Raw genomic sequence first — 14333 nt, 5'->3', positions numbered from 1 at the left:
TCTTCCCGGCTCACGTGCGCACAACCCCCGGACGTTGGACATGCACGACTCCGGTACGCTAGTGAGTCGCGGCGGCGGAAGCAGCAGCACCCATGTCGACGAAATGGAATCGGGTCGCTCCACGCGGGAACACACAGCTCCAGGTCGCAGCTCCAGTCGGACGTGGTCCTATGTGGTGACTTTCGTGCTGCTGGCCACCGTCATGTACGTCTTGATGCCCCCTTCAATGCAGAAACCCCCCACAACAGAGCTCGACGTCAAGGAGCAACAATCTGCCAAAAACTATGAGGATCGACCGACCGCGGCATTGGCGACGAACAGCCCGTCGTTGAGCCAGCGGGGCGCAAAGTTCGACTCGACCGTCACGCGCGACAAGGGCATCATCATGTGCATGCACAATGACGCTGTGGCCATGGGGCTCTCGCTTGTGCGGGAGCTGCGCTGCCTCGGCAACAAGGAACTCGTCCAGATCTACCACTGCTTCCCGGAGGAGATGTCGGAGGAGAACCGCGCGCTGCTGCTCGGCGCCGATGACCGCCTCGAAATCGTCGACGTGTGCTCCGACCTCGTGGAGCGCAAAGTGCTGACGCGGGAGGTGGCTGAGAAGTTCCGCAACTGGTGGATCAAGCCGCTGGCAATGTACCATACCGACATCACCGAGGTCATGCTGCTGGATATCGACGACGTGTTCATGCACGACCCGGCCGTACTGCGTACCACGGAGGGCTACAAGAACACGGGCACGACGTTCTTCTACGATCGCGTGCTGTTCAGCCGTGAGTTCTTCAACCAAGACATGAACGGCACTTCGTACCTCAAGCGCATGCTCAACGAGTTTGACTACGCCAAGTACGGGCTCGAGCCTGGGTCGCAACCGTCGAAGCGCCTCAGGAGGTCCTATGCGTACCGCGGCATGACGTCACACGAGCAGGACTCGTCACTCGTCGCCATCGACAAGTCGCGCTCGGGTCAAGCCATGCCGATTATGTTCTGGCTTATTACCGAGGAGCGCTTTAGAATGAAGCGCTTAGGACTAGAACCCTTCTCGTACGGCGACAAGGAGACGTTCTGGTTGGCGTTTGAGCTGGCCAAGAAGGAGTATTTCTTCTCGCCCTGGGGTGTTGGCGATATCTCGTCCTCGACGAACGGAGATTTGGAAAAGCACAGCGACACCCTCTGCGGCAGCATTGTGCAGTACATGCCCGTGGAGGGCCAGCCTTCCGACTTTCTCTACGTGAATGGCAAGGCCATGCTGAACCCGTTTCCCGTCGCTATGGACAAGCTCGGCACGGCCACGCACAACGTGCTCTTCAACACGAACCCGACGCACATTACCCCGCGCCAGCGACGCAAACCCAACGGACGTACGCGCTCTGGCTGGAAAGGCGGCTACGCCATGGAGTGCCTCGTGGGATTTGGTGCCGAGCCGCTGCCGGAGAAGTTCGCGCCTCAGCTGCTGCGCCGCCGCATGTTCTACTTTGGTATTCGCATGGGCGTGGTCTCCGCGCTCGACCAGTGCTTCTCGTTCGATGGGATGATTTAGAGTTCATGTACAGGTTTTCGTCAATGCTTAAAAACGATGTACTTCCGTAGCACTGCTCAAGAAGGACACCTACAATACTAGGCTGAGCCATTTTAAAGCACTGTACTACTTAGTAGTTTTTTTCGGATCTTGGGCGTTGCAAGTAGAGAGAGAGAGAACAGTGTCTAGTGTCCCTTTTGGGGTGTCGCTGCCTACATTAGGTAGCCATGAAATAGTCCTGTGAAAAACTCCTCCTCCCTCCCTACTCCTCGAGTGAGACACTTGATGTCCGCTGCTCAGCAAGCTGACTTCTTCTTCTTCTATCTTCTGCTGAGTCGCTGCCTGCCAGCTTCAAACCTGCATCAACAGATCCTAGACCATTATTTCGAGCTGGCTACGTACCAGGCGCTACGAGCCACAAATTGAACCTCATCCCATGCTGCAAGATGCAAGGACCAGGATGTGAACCGGAACCTCGTGGTGTCGAAGTCGCCACAAATCAATGGACAATTTCGTCTGCTACATGTACAGCAGCACCTGATCAACAGACACCAGATAAAATGTCCTCGGGATATGCTGTGGGTGCTATGGGCCTCGGGACCACTCCCAAAAGAGCTGCCCCAAGTTGCAGTCCATCAAAACCTCCACTGTCGACTGTCAAATTTTCCCGGCCTATCATTCCTTCAGCATCATCATTTACGACGAGGATATCAACTTCTACATCCTGCTTTCTATCCTTCCATATCTAATCCTAGATATAAAAGGGAATGTGGAAGTTAACATCCATCATTCCATTTTCGACTAACCATATTATTAATTCATGAAGTCCATACCGAGCGCAAGTGAATTCCGATGCTCGTCAGTTTGCTCGAAAGACAGCGTCAGTCTCACGCACTTCACATTCCGATATCCCACCCGAAGCATGCCAAGGCTTGCGGATCCGGTCGAAGACGACGAGCTGCTGGACGACGATATCGAGGCATCGATTCCTCTCAATGGCAAAGGCGTCGCGTCACCTCCGCGCAGGCAACGCAAGTTGTTGATTCTATTGCCGCTGCTCGTTGTGGCTGGAATGACAGCAGTCGCATTGGCGACGGGATATCTCAGCGGCGACAACGCGGACAGCGGCTACATTGGCACCGGCGACAGCTTCGCTACCTTTGGGTCGACCACACACAACACGCTGAAGAACGTCATCACGGGCGGCAACGCCACTGCTTGGGGCCCGCCCGAGGGCGGCGACATCGTGATCCCGCACCCCCAGTCGCGCCACTACCAGCGCGGCGAACGGTTCGACCGCAACGTCCCGCGCGATCGCGCCATCGTTATCTGCATGCACGACGGCGTGTTGGCAATGGGGCTGTCGCTCATCCGGGAGCTGAGGTGTCTGGGCAACGAAGAGCTGGTGCAGGTGTATCACTGCGGACAGGACGAGCTGTCCGCCGAGTCGAAGGAGATCCTGTTCTCGACGGACAACCGGCTGGAGCTCGTGGATGTCTGCTCAGATCTAACCGAGCGCGGGGTTATCACCAAGCAGATGGCGGAGAAGTTTAAGAACTGGTGGATCAAGCCGCTCGCCATGTATCACACGGACGTGCGCCATGTCATGCTGATGGACGTCGACGACATTATTGCCAAGGACCCCGCTGGGCTGCGAGAACTCGATGGGTACAAGGAAACGGGAACGACGTTCTTCTACGACCGTGTGTTTGCCAACTGCAAGCAGTTCGTGAACGGCGATGATAACCACAGGAAGTACTTGCCGAAGCTGTTCGATACATTCGACTACGACAGGTTTAACGTCACGGAAGGCTTCGGTCCGTCGCAGCACGTGCTGGAGTCGTTTGCGTATAGAGGCAAGACCTGCCACGAGATGGATTCGTCGCTTGTGCTCATCGACAAGAAGCGCACGGGCCAAAAAGTGCTGGACATCATGTTCTGGTTCATCACGGAGGAGCGCTTCCGCTTCAGGTATTCATGGGGAGACAAGGTAAGCTTCATTTGCAATCTACCTTTCACGTGTGCGTTTTGCATGGAGACTTATTTTGTGTACTGTAGGAGACGTTCTGGCTTTCGTACGAGTTGGCCCACGTGCCGTACTTCTTCTCGCCATGGGGCGTGAGCGTGGTGTCTTCGACGCCTAACAAGGACATGGCCAAGCACCCGGACTCGCTCTGTGGTAGCATTCTGCAGTACATGCCCGTCGCATCAGGAGACGCGGAAATGCTGTACGTGAACGGCAAGGCGCTGTTGGACCCGTACCCACAGGGTATCGACTACGTGCCCAAGGCGCAGTGGAACAACATGTTCAACACGTTCCCGACCCACATGGCGCCGCGCCAGCCGCGCACGGAGCTCAACAAGACTGGCCACGGAAAAATGTACGCCGAGTGCCTCATCGGCCTGGGCGCCATGCCGTTACCCGAATCGTTCGCTGGCATGCTGCTGCGCCGCCGCCTCCACTACCTGGGCGTTATGACCGGTGTGTTCGGCTCGCTGCAGCTGTGCGATACGTTCCAGATGCGCCGGGTGCTGGAAGTCTAGGTAGTGCCAGTATTATAATAGCTGGTATAATAATTTAGAGCAAGTTCCCATGTCATCCAAGCTTTGGCAGCATGTGGCGGAGGTTCAACACCGGCTGACGTACGTGAGCCCAGGCTTTGACCATCGTGCGGTCGTGAATTGTACATCGTGTTCGCCGAGTCCACTGTGTACATGTATCAACGCGTGGCAAATTCAGTGCTCGAGTCGCCATCTCCCCGTGTCCGACATGACGAGTGTTCCGCCGACACCACGCCCCACCGAAATCGATGGCGACCTGGAGGATATCGAGACACGTCCGCTGACCGGTGCGCGAACGCCCGCGTCGCCTGCATCACCCTACCGGAGGTCGTTCCTGCTGTTGCTGCCGCTACTCGCCGTGTCCGGCATGATCATGGTCGCCGTTATGACTGGCTACGTGGACACCAACAGCATAGGAGCTGTGGTGCTGAAGCAGCACGTCGATGTGTCCGGAACACCACACCCGGATTCGTCGGTCTATCAACGGGGCGAACGGTTCGATCTCAATGTCACTCGTGATCGTGGAGTGCTCTTGTGTATGCACGACGATGTACTGGCCGCGGGCGTGTCGCTCATCCGCGAGTTGCGGTGTCTGGGCAACAAGGAGCTCATCCAGATATACCACTGCGGCCCGGACGAGCTGTCGGAGGACTCGAGAGACGTCCTGTTCACCATCGACAACCGACTGGAGCTTGTGGACGTGTGCTCAGACCTCGTTGCTCGAGATGTCATTAGTGTCAACATGTCGAGCAACTTTAAGAGCTGGTGGATCAAACCACTGGCCGTGTACCATACCGACATGCGCCACGTGATGCTAATGGACGTGGACGACATCTTCGTCAAGGACCCGGCGACTTTGCGTGACCTGGAAGGGTACAGCGCGACCGGCACGACCTTCTTCTACGACAGAGTACACGACAAATGCAATGAATTTGTCAACGGCGACGACGACAACCAGAAGTATTTGCCCAAGCTTTTTGCCACGTTTGACTACGAACGCTTTAATGTGACGGGAGGCGAAAACCCGTCGGAGCAAGTGCAGGATTCATTCGCGTACTTGGGAGAAACATGCCACGAAATGGATTCGTCTCTCGTATTGATTGACAAGGAGCGCGCAGGGCAAACGGTCATGGATATCATGCTGTGGTTCATCACCGAAGAGCGCTTCCGGTTCCGGTACTCGTTTGGTGACAAGGTAACCTGCTACACCATTCACTCAGGTATTCGTAGCGTATTAACTTGTTGCTGTTGCTTTTTAGGAGACCTTCTGGCTGTCGTTCGAGATGGCACATGTGGCGTATTCGTTTTCACCGTGGGGCGTTAGTGTGGTGTCTTCATGGCCCAACAAGGACGCCGAAAAGCACCCAGACTCGCTTTGTGGCAGCATCTTGCAGTTTCTACCAGATAGCAGTGGCGATGCTCAGATGCTGTATGTGAATGGTAAGGCATTGCTAGATCCGTTCCCAGAGGGCGTCGATCATGTCGCCCAGGTGCGCTCCAACAACATGTTCAACACATTTCCGACGCTCATGACACCGCGTCAGGAGCGTCAAGCGCTCAACAAGTCTAGTCACCCCGGAGTTACGTTCTACAGCGAATGCCTTATCGGTCTGGGTGGAATTCCATTACCGCAAGAATTCGCTGGCCACTTGCTGCGTCGACGATTGTTTTACTTGGGTGCAAGCACTGGGGTGCTGGGATCCCTGCAACACTGCGAAACATACGAGACGCGCCCGCTATTTCTTGAAGTGTAAGCTCAAACTACATGAGCTCAAGATAGGAAATGTTCAACGAGGGCCATTTCCGAGGAAGGCCATTTTCAAAGAACGGAATGTTTATTGCCGTAATGAGGCAAACATTCCCCAGTAATACCGGCAGGGCCGTCTCACCGCCAGTTGTTCCCCGGATGTATATGAAAAATTTAATGTACATCTTCCTCATGTTCTGTATTGACTACACTGTACAATTGCTGCTCTAAGATTGAAGCGGCACTATTACTGGGGAATGTTTGCCAATAAACATTCCATTCTTTGAAAATGGAATTCCTTGAAAATGGTGGACATTGGTGCCAGTTACTGGCAGCACACGTGTGTGGGGAGGTACCGGTACTGTACAGTAGTCTCCGGCGTCATCAGACGTTATAGAGGTTTTCCCGTTGGTCATTGTGGGCAAATTAGGAAACTTTAACAACGTTAATGTACCTGCTTAGTCATTCTTGGGAGCACGTCGAAAGCTCTTTCCGCCACCATTCAGAGCCATGTTCTATGATCTACCGTTGAATTCACGCGATACTTGTCCACAAAAGATGTTGCACTCTCGTTTCTTGCCTGAATATATTTATCCTACAGATTGGATGGCGCCGTTTACGGTACTTTCTTCGAAGGTCTGCGGCATTTGTATCAACGTATCTGTGGTGTCGTCACGAAACGAAGACACGGTGGTGGAAGCCGGCGGTGCTCCCAGGTAGTTGGCCGTAGTTGTATTAGCAAGGTAGATTGCAAAGTGAGACTTCTATCCGAAAGGTCTAGCAGGAAACCGAGGCGGCGCGACCCCTCCGGGCACTTGAGTGGAATGTCGTTTTGCTGTGGGCGTCAGCCTCGTACAGTAATCGTCAATGCCGCGTACAGTAATCGTCTATGCCGATCTTGCTGTCAGCAGCCTTGTCGAAGACGACAACTGCTTGCCAAGCAGTTGTCGTCTTCGACCAAGCAGTGCTTGGTGCTCGCCAGAGACCAGCCTGCATTGTGCTGCTGCAATACTGGACTCCAGTCTGGAGCGTACAGTACATGTAGCTAGGGCGGGCTGAATGCACTTGCCTGCACTGCATCCGTGACTTACATATTTCCGGTCACCTAAGTAACCATACAAAACACAAGATATAGAGGGGGTGTATTTCAGTGGATGTAGATACATAATGTAAGATCATATAATATGATATATCCGTCGATTATGATTCATATTATCGTCACCCTGGGTCCATACAAAATCAAGTCAAATCAAGCCCCCACACAAATGCCATCAAAAGGTGCTTACAGCGTTGCAGTTGCAACACTCTGGCGCGTTACCGTTCCTGTGGCTTACGAGCTTCTGCATCAAATACACGTATACCAAGGGATGCGAGTACATGTATGCTACTGTGCAGTAATTTTGTTGAGCTGCAATGATGCTTACTGATCTGTGTGATTGTAGCTGCGCGCAAGATGGTGAGTTCCTGGTAGGTTGACTAGCATACCGTTATAATAGGTTACCAGGTATAAAACTTATAACAGACTACGCTGCAAAGTCTCCTCAATATGCTTGACGAAATGCTACAGCTGAGTACAAGTAAGTGGCCGAGATCTCCTCCGAACAGCACAGATAGGCCACTTTTCGCCCGTCATCTCGGCTGCGTTCAAGGTGGCTACAGCCGTCTCTATAACCCTAGACTGTTTGGCTGGGAATACGTACCGCGCGGCCGACTGTGGACTCTATTATAGTATGGAGCGAATCGCCCGGGCTCAGCTGAACTCAGCCGCTGCACCATGTGCTTTGTGGCCTCGTTCCTGTCAAATCTGAAGCTGCGTCGTGGACAGAGGACGTTGCAACAAAAACGCTCTGCTTTGCTCGATCCATCCACCCAACCTGACGATCACCGATCCGCGCATATCTCCCGCATCAAGTGCCAGTCCTAAAAAATTCGCCGCGCGCAACAACAGCAGACACACTCACCGAACCTGAACCAACAGACCAGTGCCATGTCGGACTCGCTGCACCCTTCGGACGTCGAAGCAGCGCGTCTGCTCACTGGTTCCACGAGGACTTCGGTGATGTCGCCACATTCAGTGCCCCGCAACCTGTTGGCGTGCATGCCGATGCTCGTCTGTGTAGCGTTGACCACCATGGTGGGCATGACGGTCATCATCAGCGCCGGCGGCGTCGACTTTGGCTCGGGCAACAGCCTCAAGTCCGCCACCTTCCTGGCCGCCGACGTCGCTGCCAATGTGTCACATCCGAACTCGCCATGGTACCAGCGCAGCGACAAGTTTGATGAGACCGTGGGTCGCGACCGAGCCGTCGTGACCTGCATGTACGACGGGGTGGTGCCCTTGGGTCTGTCCCTCGTGCGTGAGCTCCGCTGCCTCGGCAACCGCGAGCTCATTCAGGTGTACCATTGCGGCCAGGACGAGCTGTCCAACGCGTCTACAACCATGCTGCTAGGCGCCGACAATCGACTGGAGCTGGTCGACGTGTGTTCGGACCTTGTCCAGCGCGGCGTGCTCAAGACGAAGATGGCCGAGCAGTTCCGCAACTGGTGGATCAAGCCGCTCGCCTTGTATCACACAGACGTGCGTCATGTAATGCTGGTAGACGTGGACGACATTTTCGTGAAAAATCCCGCTCTCCTCCGCGATTTGGAGGGCTACACGAGCACGGGCACGACGTTCTTCTACGACCGCGTGGTGAAGAACTGCCGCAAGTTCATGAGCGGTATGGACGGCGACATGCAATACATGGACAAGCTCATCTCGACATTCGACTACAAGCGATTCAACATTTCGGGTGAACCCAAGCCGTCCGACAACGCCTTGAAGTCGTTCGCGTACAACAACAACACTTGCCACGAGGCGGATTCGTCGCTCGTGCTTGTGGACAAGGAGCGCGTGGGCCAGCCAGCGATGGATGTGATGCTCTGGTTCATCACGGAGGAGCGATTCCGCTACCGCTTCTCGTTCGGTGACAAGGTACGCTTCCTTTTCAAACTTTCGACTCGTGTTGTTTCAACGAGACTGACCTTCGCAACTCTGTTTGTAGGAAACTTTCTGGCTGACCATGGAGGTGGCGCACGTCCCCTACTTCTTCTCGCCGTGGGGCGTGAGTGTGGTGTCGTCGTCACCCAACGAGGACATGAAGGCGCACCCTGACACACTTTGCGGCAGCATCCTCCAGTACATGCCAGTCAACGACAACAACCCCGAGATGCTGTACGTGAACGGCAAGGCGCTCGTTGATCCGTACCCTTTTGGAGTGGACAACGTAGGCAATGGGCGCCGACAAAATCTGTACAACACGTTCCCGACGCACATGGTGCCTCGACAGAAGCGAACACCCACCAAACCGTCCAGTGAACAATTCGCCATCGAGTGTATGGTTGGTCTTGGTTCCACGCCGCTGCCCGACTCGTTCGCAAGCGCTTTGATGCGCCGCCGACTGCACTACTTGGGCGCCACGACGGGTGTGCTGGGCGCGTTGCACCATTGCGAGACGTATTCACACAACTTCTAAGTACAAACTAGCCTAATATTTGGATTCGTCTGTAGCTGCGTGCAAGCCCTCGATATCGAGCTCAGCTAACTTGTACAAATACCAACAAAATAAATTTGTCGGAGAAATGGTTGCTACTGCTTGCTCGTAGTATTATGAAGGGGGGGGGGGCTAACAAAGCGAGGCTTGCGAACCCCTGAATGCCGGTGCTAGCACTGGGAACTAACCGTTCGGATGTCTGAGATCGACACTTACAGCTCCGCCTTGACTCCCGCTGGGTTCGTGAAGGCGGCCTCCGCCTCTTTGCGAGCATCTTCGAGCAAGTTCTGCAATCACAAGAGCGAAAACACGGGCAATAATCAGGATCCACAACCGTCTAGAAATCAAAAGCAAGAAACCATCATCGTACCCTGCGGGAATCCGGTTCGATGACCTTCTTGACCTTGACCTTCTTTTCTGGGACGCCCGCTGCGGTGTCTGTGGTCTGACTGCCCTGGTTACTGGAAGCTGTTGCCGATTGCTGCGCGTCAGGGACGGCTGCGTTTTTTGCCAAGTCCAAAGCTGCTGAGAATCCTGCCTGGCACGCCTGCTGGCGCTCACTCGGCGGAACGCCCTTCAGCGAGCTGCAGGCGTCCAGCCGCTTCGACTTCATGACTCCGAGGTCCGGCGTCTCCTGGCAGTAGCCCTCGCATCCAGAGGTCTTGCCTTGGTTGAAGCCCTGGCCGCAGTGGTTGAACAGGTCCGGGCGCGGAAGCACCTCTCGCCACTTCTGACACGCCTCCTCGCGATAGTGCACAAGCTGCGACTGGCACGAAGACTTGCACGTAGCTGCCACGGGGTCCGTCAGCACGGCAGCTGCCGCCACGAGAAGCACGGTCCACGATGTCTTCATAGCGAATGCGCTACGCTGTCGGTTGATGAGTGAAAGCGCTGCTGCGAGAGAGATCCCAGCAGGATCCGTCCAGGGATCGCGTCCGCTCGCTCGTTCAACGACCCTTCACCGCCGCGATCTAATGTGGCGCACGTCAAGGTAGAAGCTTCTACTCCACGGTGGTGGACGCAACGTGCGACTTGGTGTCGTGCAACACCCACTGGTCCAGCGTGTTGTAGATCTGGTCCATCGAGGGGCGACGCAGCGGATGCACCTCGAAGCACTGCTCCATGAGTTGCTGGTGAGCACGGGGCATCGAAGACGGAATGGGAACGTGGTGACCTTCCAGGATCAATGCCGCTGCATCTCGAGACGACAAGTTCGGGAACGGAGGCTGGCCGCTGAAAATCTCGTAGAGCAGCACGCCGAACATGTACGAGTCCGAGTACGTGGAGAACAGGTGCGGCGGCGTGATGGACTCCGGTGCCATCCACTTGAGCGGGCCGAAACCGTGGCGATCGTCGTCGAACAAGAAGCTGCCCAAAGCTCCTGGAGTTGAGCCACGCAGTCGCCGCGACAGTCCGAAATCGCACACTTTCACACGGAAGTCAGCATCCACCAAACAGTTCCGTGCTGCGATGTCGCGGTGCAAGAAGTTCCCCTGGTGGATGTTCGCCAAGCCATGGGCAGCGTCCCGCGCCATGACAGTTCGAGAAAACGTACTGACGGAGCTCGAAGCAGCCTCCGAGTTAATACCCAGGACGTCCTCCACGCTGCCGTTAGGGAGATACTCAGTCACCAGAGACATTCCATGCGACTCGGTAGCGTCGATGCTGGATCCAGAGCTACTTACACCTAACAGCTCAACAACGTGGGGGTGCTTACCCAGCAGATTCATCACTGTTGCTTCATGTTGGAATTCAGCTAGGGCGTCGGAACTTCGGTACACGTCTTGGTTCATCATCTTCACTACTACGTCCTGCGAAGTGCTTTTCCATCTTGCCAGTACAGCGTCGCCGAAGGCACCGTGGCCGATTGGCCGGATCAATTCCAAATCGTCCCCTGGGATGTCAAGAACGTTCGGGGCGACATGTTCCATGTGTGCATCCAAGAGGGTCAAGTCGGAGGAACTTGCCATTCCTGCAGCAGCAGTACTGTAACTTTGTGTAGTCACTGCTTGAAGTCGGATGTATAGCAATGAAACCTTGGTCCCCGCCACGATTTTGGCAATGCAAAGCTCGTCTCCGTCACCGTCGTCTTCATACACGGATCGTGTAGTTACGCGGAACAATTCAAAAGAAACACCTGTGATACCTCCGTTCCACCGAAACGACTTGCAATCCTCCCCCTTGATGCCAAAACATGCGCTCGGCTCAATCGACACGGTAACCAGCGTACCCCGCTGAATATGGAGTGGTTGTACGCGCTGCCCACACTCGAAGTCATTGTGTTCGAGCGCTGCCTCTAGCATTGTTTGGCGCTGCTGTTTTAGGTATGCCCAAATGTCGATGCGGAAAATATCGCACAGCGCCACTTGTGCTGGCCCGAACGCGCTAAAGTGCACTGCATCATGGGATACACTTCTGTCGTATCCATTAACCCCCTGCTCGTTACCCGCGCTTGTTGCAGTTACGCTTTGCCGGTGCTTGAATGGGTCACCGTACGCACCGTGCGGGTCGCTAGCGCTCTCATCGTGTTTGTGGGGCGGCCCATGTTGAAGCGACCGAACAACGTCTCGTTGGAGATTTCGGGCGTCATCGATATCCTGAAAACTCGATATCGACGACCGTCTCTCATCCTTTGGGAGTGCCATGAACTCACCCTCACTATCTTCTTCCAGTGTACCTTCGCTATCGCCGTCAACTTCAAACGTATCGTAGTATGACACTCCCTTGGGGCTGGCATAGAACTTTGGAAAGTCGTAGTCAAAGTCGTCGTATGTTCGCCAACTCTTCGAGTCAGCATCTTCATCCATACGGTGGTCTGGTGAAAGAGTGTATACATGCCGCCGCTGTTCTCTGTTGTCCCTTTCTTCTTGGGGCATAAGTGAATGACCTCCTGGCATAGGAACGGGTAGAGGCCCTCGTCGAAGCACACCATTTGGAACGTACAGTCTTGATCTTGTGTATATACGGCGCGTTGGTCTCTGCATGTACGATCCACGGATACATTAGTACACAAGCCGCCAAGTAATCCTCAGAAAGTAAACACACAGCTAAATGTTCGTACCCGGTTGCGTTGGCGAGAGCTCTCCGTCTCTTCTTCCTCCTCTGTGCGCTTCACTTCAGGGGTTTCATGTTCACGCCTTAGCCAATCCATCATGCAGAGTGCGGCTAGCTTCCAAAGCAACGAATTGTAGAGCGCATGTCGTGCTTCCGGAGAGATCAGTGTTCCGTCCAATTTATTAGTAGTGTGGAGGAAGTCGACTTGGCGCAGCCACTTGCGGGCCAAAAGATCCCGCACACTGAGCTTCATGGCTACAAGCAAAGCCACAGCCACATGTAAGCGATCAACTGAAGTGCATATAGACGAATCAAACGCACATACTCAGACAATCAAGCAGCAAGTCGCGACACGCTAACGATACGTGGTCCAACTGCTCTTCAATCGTTCCTTCCACGTAGCGGATGTCCACCTCGCTCTTTAGAGAGCGTGGCATCATTGCAATCTGAAACATCAGCATACCGATCGCAGCCCTGAGAGCAAAGCGCAACGTCAGCTATACCACGATCCAAAATAAAATACTTGGTGTTATACGTACACATCCGCAGCTCGATTCGTCGGCGTTGCAGGCACGAGAATGCACCCACTCAACACCAAGTCGAGGTGCAGCAAAAGCGTCACTTGCTCGTTCTCCATCTACACCGAACCGTAGTCACGCGCACATCCGTCGATAACAGCTTCGACACCTCAAGCCCCCACACCTCATCTCAGAATACTAACCACCAAGTCATAGTGCACCAACTCGCCCGCCAAGCTTAGCTCGTGCCTGTGCAAGAAGTCTACGAGCGCCGCAACCTCGAACACCACTCGACGCAGCTTCTCCTCGGAAAACCCCGCCGGATCATCAAACTTCTCTCTTATCGCTGTCCACCCCGGCCGTAGCTCCTGCACCAGCACCCAACTGTTGCCTGCATCGTAGACCTGCACCAGTCTCTGGAACACGCCTGGCTGTCTCTCCAGAATGGCCACCACGCGTCCCAGATACTCCAATTGCCTGCACCCACCGCAATATGAGCACAAAATGTCAACAAATGCTCTAAATCCACTGCAAATAGGGCGTCCCACCACTCCGTCACCGCCGCCTTGGACAAATTCGTGAGCAGAACGTGCTGCCGGCGTCTGGAGGCTGCCAGGTCGATTGCAACCACCGAATGCTGCCGCTGCAGCGCCCGCGAGTGCACGGGAGACTCGTAGACACGTAGACACGCGTATCTGGAGGCTGGGAAGCGCTGGAATGGGGCGGTAAACGGCGGAATTGGGTCACAAAGCGCCTGTATCATAGTGGAGCACGGCTGCAGACGTCTCTCTGGCTGTAGAGAGGCTAGAGACGGCGCGATTGCTGCATTCAGAGCGGCAGCGTGGGGATTGGGAAGTATCGGGTGAGGCAGCACGCCCAGAAGGCCTGTGGGGCGCCGCAGAGACGCGTCCGCGCGGGCAGAGGACGACGTCGCCATCACCGGCATGACCGATCGAGCTTTTTGATGGAGGAATGATGGTGTGGGCGATTTTTGACGAATCGGAATGAGGTTTGATTTACTAATAACTTGTAGTAGTTTTTATAGTGGTGTATTAACAAATGGTTAGTACATTGCAACCTTACCGCCGGCGTGACGATCGCGCTCGCGCTTGCGTTAGTCGAACGTGTGTGTGTGTGTGTATGTACACTCCGCCTTGAACCTACACTTGCCGTCCGAGTCGTTGTTATGCCGCATAACTTATGCGTCGTGCTTTGATGTTGCATCATCACACGCGTCACCGCGCAATATAACGCAATTGAGCACTTTTGCCGTCAGTGTCCACCACGTCGCCGCCGTGGATTTTTCCTTCCTGCGTGAGTCTCCCTACAACGCGGCGCCAGCTCTTCAAAAAGCCCCTTTCCTGCGGACACGTTCGCCTCGATTTCCTTCCAGCCCG

General features: G+C 54.8%; 6 protein-coding genes across 6 annotated transcripts; 4 read left to right on the top strand and 2 right to left on the bottom strand.

The window, feature by feature from the left end:
* Positions 1 to 40: 40 nt before the first annotated feature.
* On the top strand, positions 41 to 1543 carry IUM83_16878 (Phospholipase D A; the record flags this gene model as incomplete). The annotated part of the gene is made up of 1 exon (XM_067941790.1): positions 41 to 1543. The coding sequence occupies one exon, from the start codon at positions 41 to 43 to the stop codon at positions 1541 to 1543; it is 1503 nt and encodes a 500-aa protein (XP_067794393.1).
* A 901-nt stretch (positions 1544 to 2444) lies between these two features.
* IUM83_16877 (uncharacterized protein) lies at positions 2445 to 4066 on the top strand (the record flags this gene model as incomplete). The annotated part of the gene is made up of 2 exons (XM_067941789.1): positions 2445 to 3512; positions 3581 to 4066. The coding sequence occupies 2 exons, from the start codon at positions 2445 to 2447 to the stop codon at positions 4064 to 4066; spliced, it is 1554 nt and encodes a 517-aa protein (XP_067794368.1).
* Positions 4067 to 4292: 226 nt separating this feature from the next.
* Positions 4293 to 7307, top strand: IUM83_16876 (uncharacterized protein; the record flags this gene model as incomplete). Its single annotated transcript, XM_067941788.1, has 3 exons — positions 4293 to 5279; positions 5344 to 5396; positions 7274 to 7307. 3 exons carry the CDS (start codon positions 4293 to 4295, stop codon positions 7305 to 7307), a joined length of 1074 nt encoding a protein of 357 aa, XP_067794388.1.
* A 511-nt stretch (positions 7308 to 7818) lies between these two features.
* On the top strand, positions 7819 to 9415 carry IUM83_16875 (uncharacterized protein; the record flags this gene model as incomplete). Its single annotated transcript, XM_067941787.1, has 3 exons — positions 7819 to 8805; positions 8876 to 9045; positions 9382 to 9415. The coding sequence occupies 3 exons, from the start codon at positions 7819 to 7821 to the stop codon at positions 9413 to 9415; spliced, it is 1191 nt and encodes a 396-aa protein (XP_067794344.1).
* Positions 9416 to 9576: 161 nt separating this feature from the next.
* On the bottom strand, positions 9577 to 10217 carry IUM83_16874 (uncharacterized protein; the record flags this gene model as incomplete). Its single annotated transcript, XM_067941786.1, has 2 exons — positions 9577 to 9651; positions 9735 to 10217. The coding sequence occupies 2 exons, from the start codon at positions 10215 to 10217 to the stop codon at positions 9577 to 9579; spliced, it is 558 nt and encodes a 185-aa protein (XP_067794396.1).
* A 148-nt stretch (positions 10218 to 10365) lies between these two features.
* Positions 10366 to 13882, bottom strand: IUM83_16873 (TKL protein kinase; the record flags this gene model as incomplete). Its single annotated transcript, XM_067941785.1, has 6 exons — positions 10366 to 12342; positions 12426 to 12673; positions 12744 to 12892; positions 12958 to 13055; positions 13140 to 13413; positions 13485 to 13882. The coding sequence occupies 6 exons, from the start codon at positions 13880 to 13882 to the stop codon at positions 10366 to 10368; spliced, it is 3144 nt and encodes a 1047-aa protein (XP_067794395.1).
* Between the last annotated feature and the right edge of the window lie 451 nt (positions 13883 to 14333).

The sequence above is a fragment of the Phytophthora cinnamomi genome, assembly GCF_018691715.1.
Source record: "Phytophthora cinnamomi strain GKB4 chromosome Unknown Contig25, whole genome shotgun sequence".
NCBI classification, from domain to species: domain Eukaryota; phylum Oomycota; class Peronosporomycetes; order Peronosporales; family Peronosporaceae; genus Phytophthora; species Phytophthora cinnamomi.
Note: the sequence above shows the minus strand (reverse complement) of the source record. Positions and strands in the feature narration are given on the sequence as shown.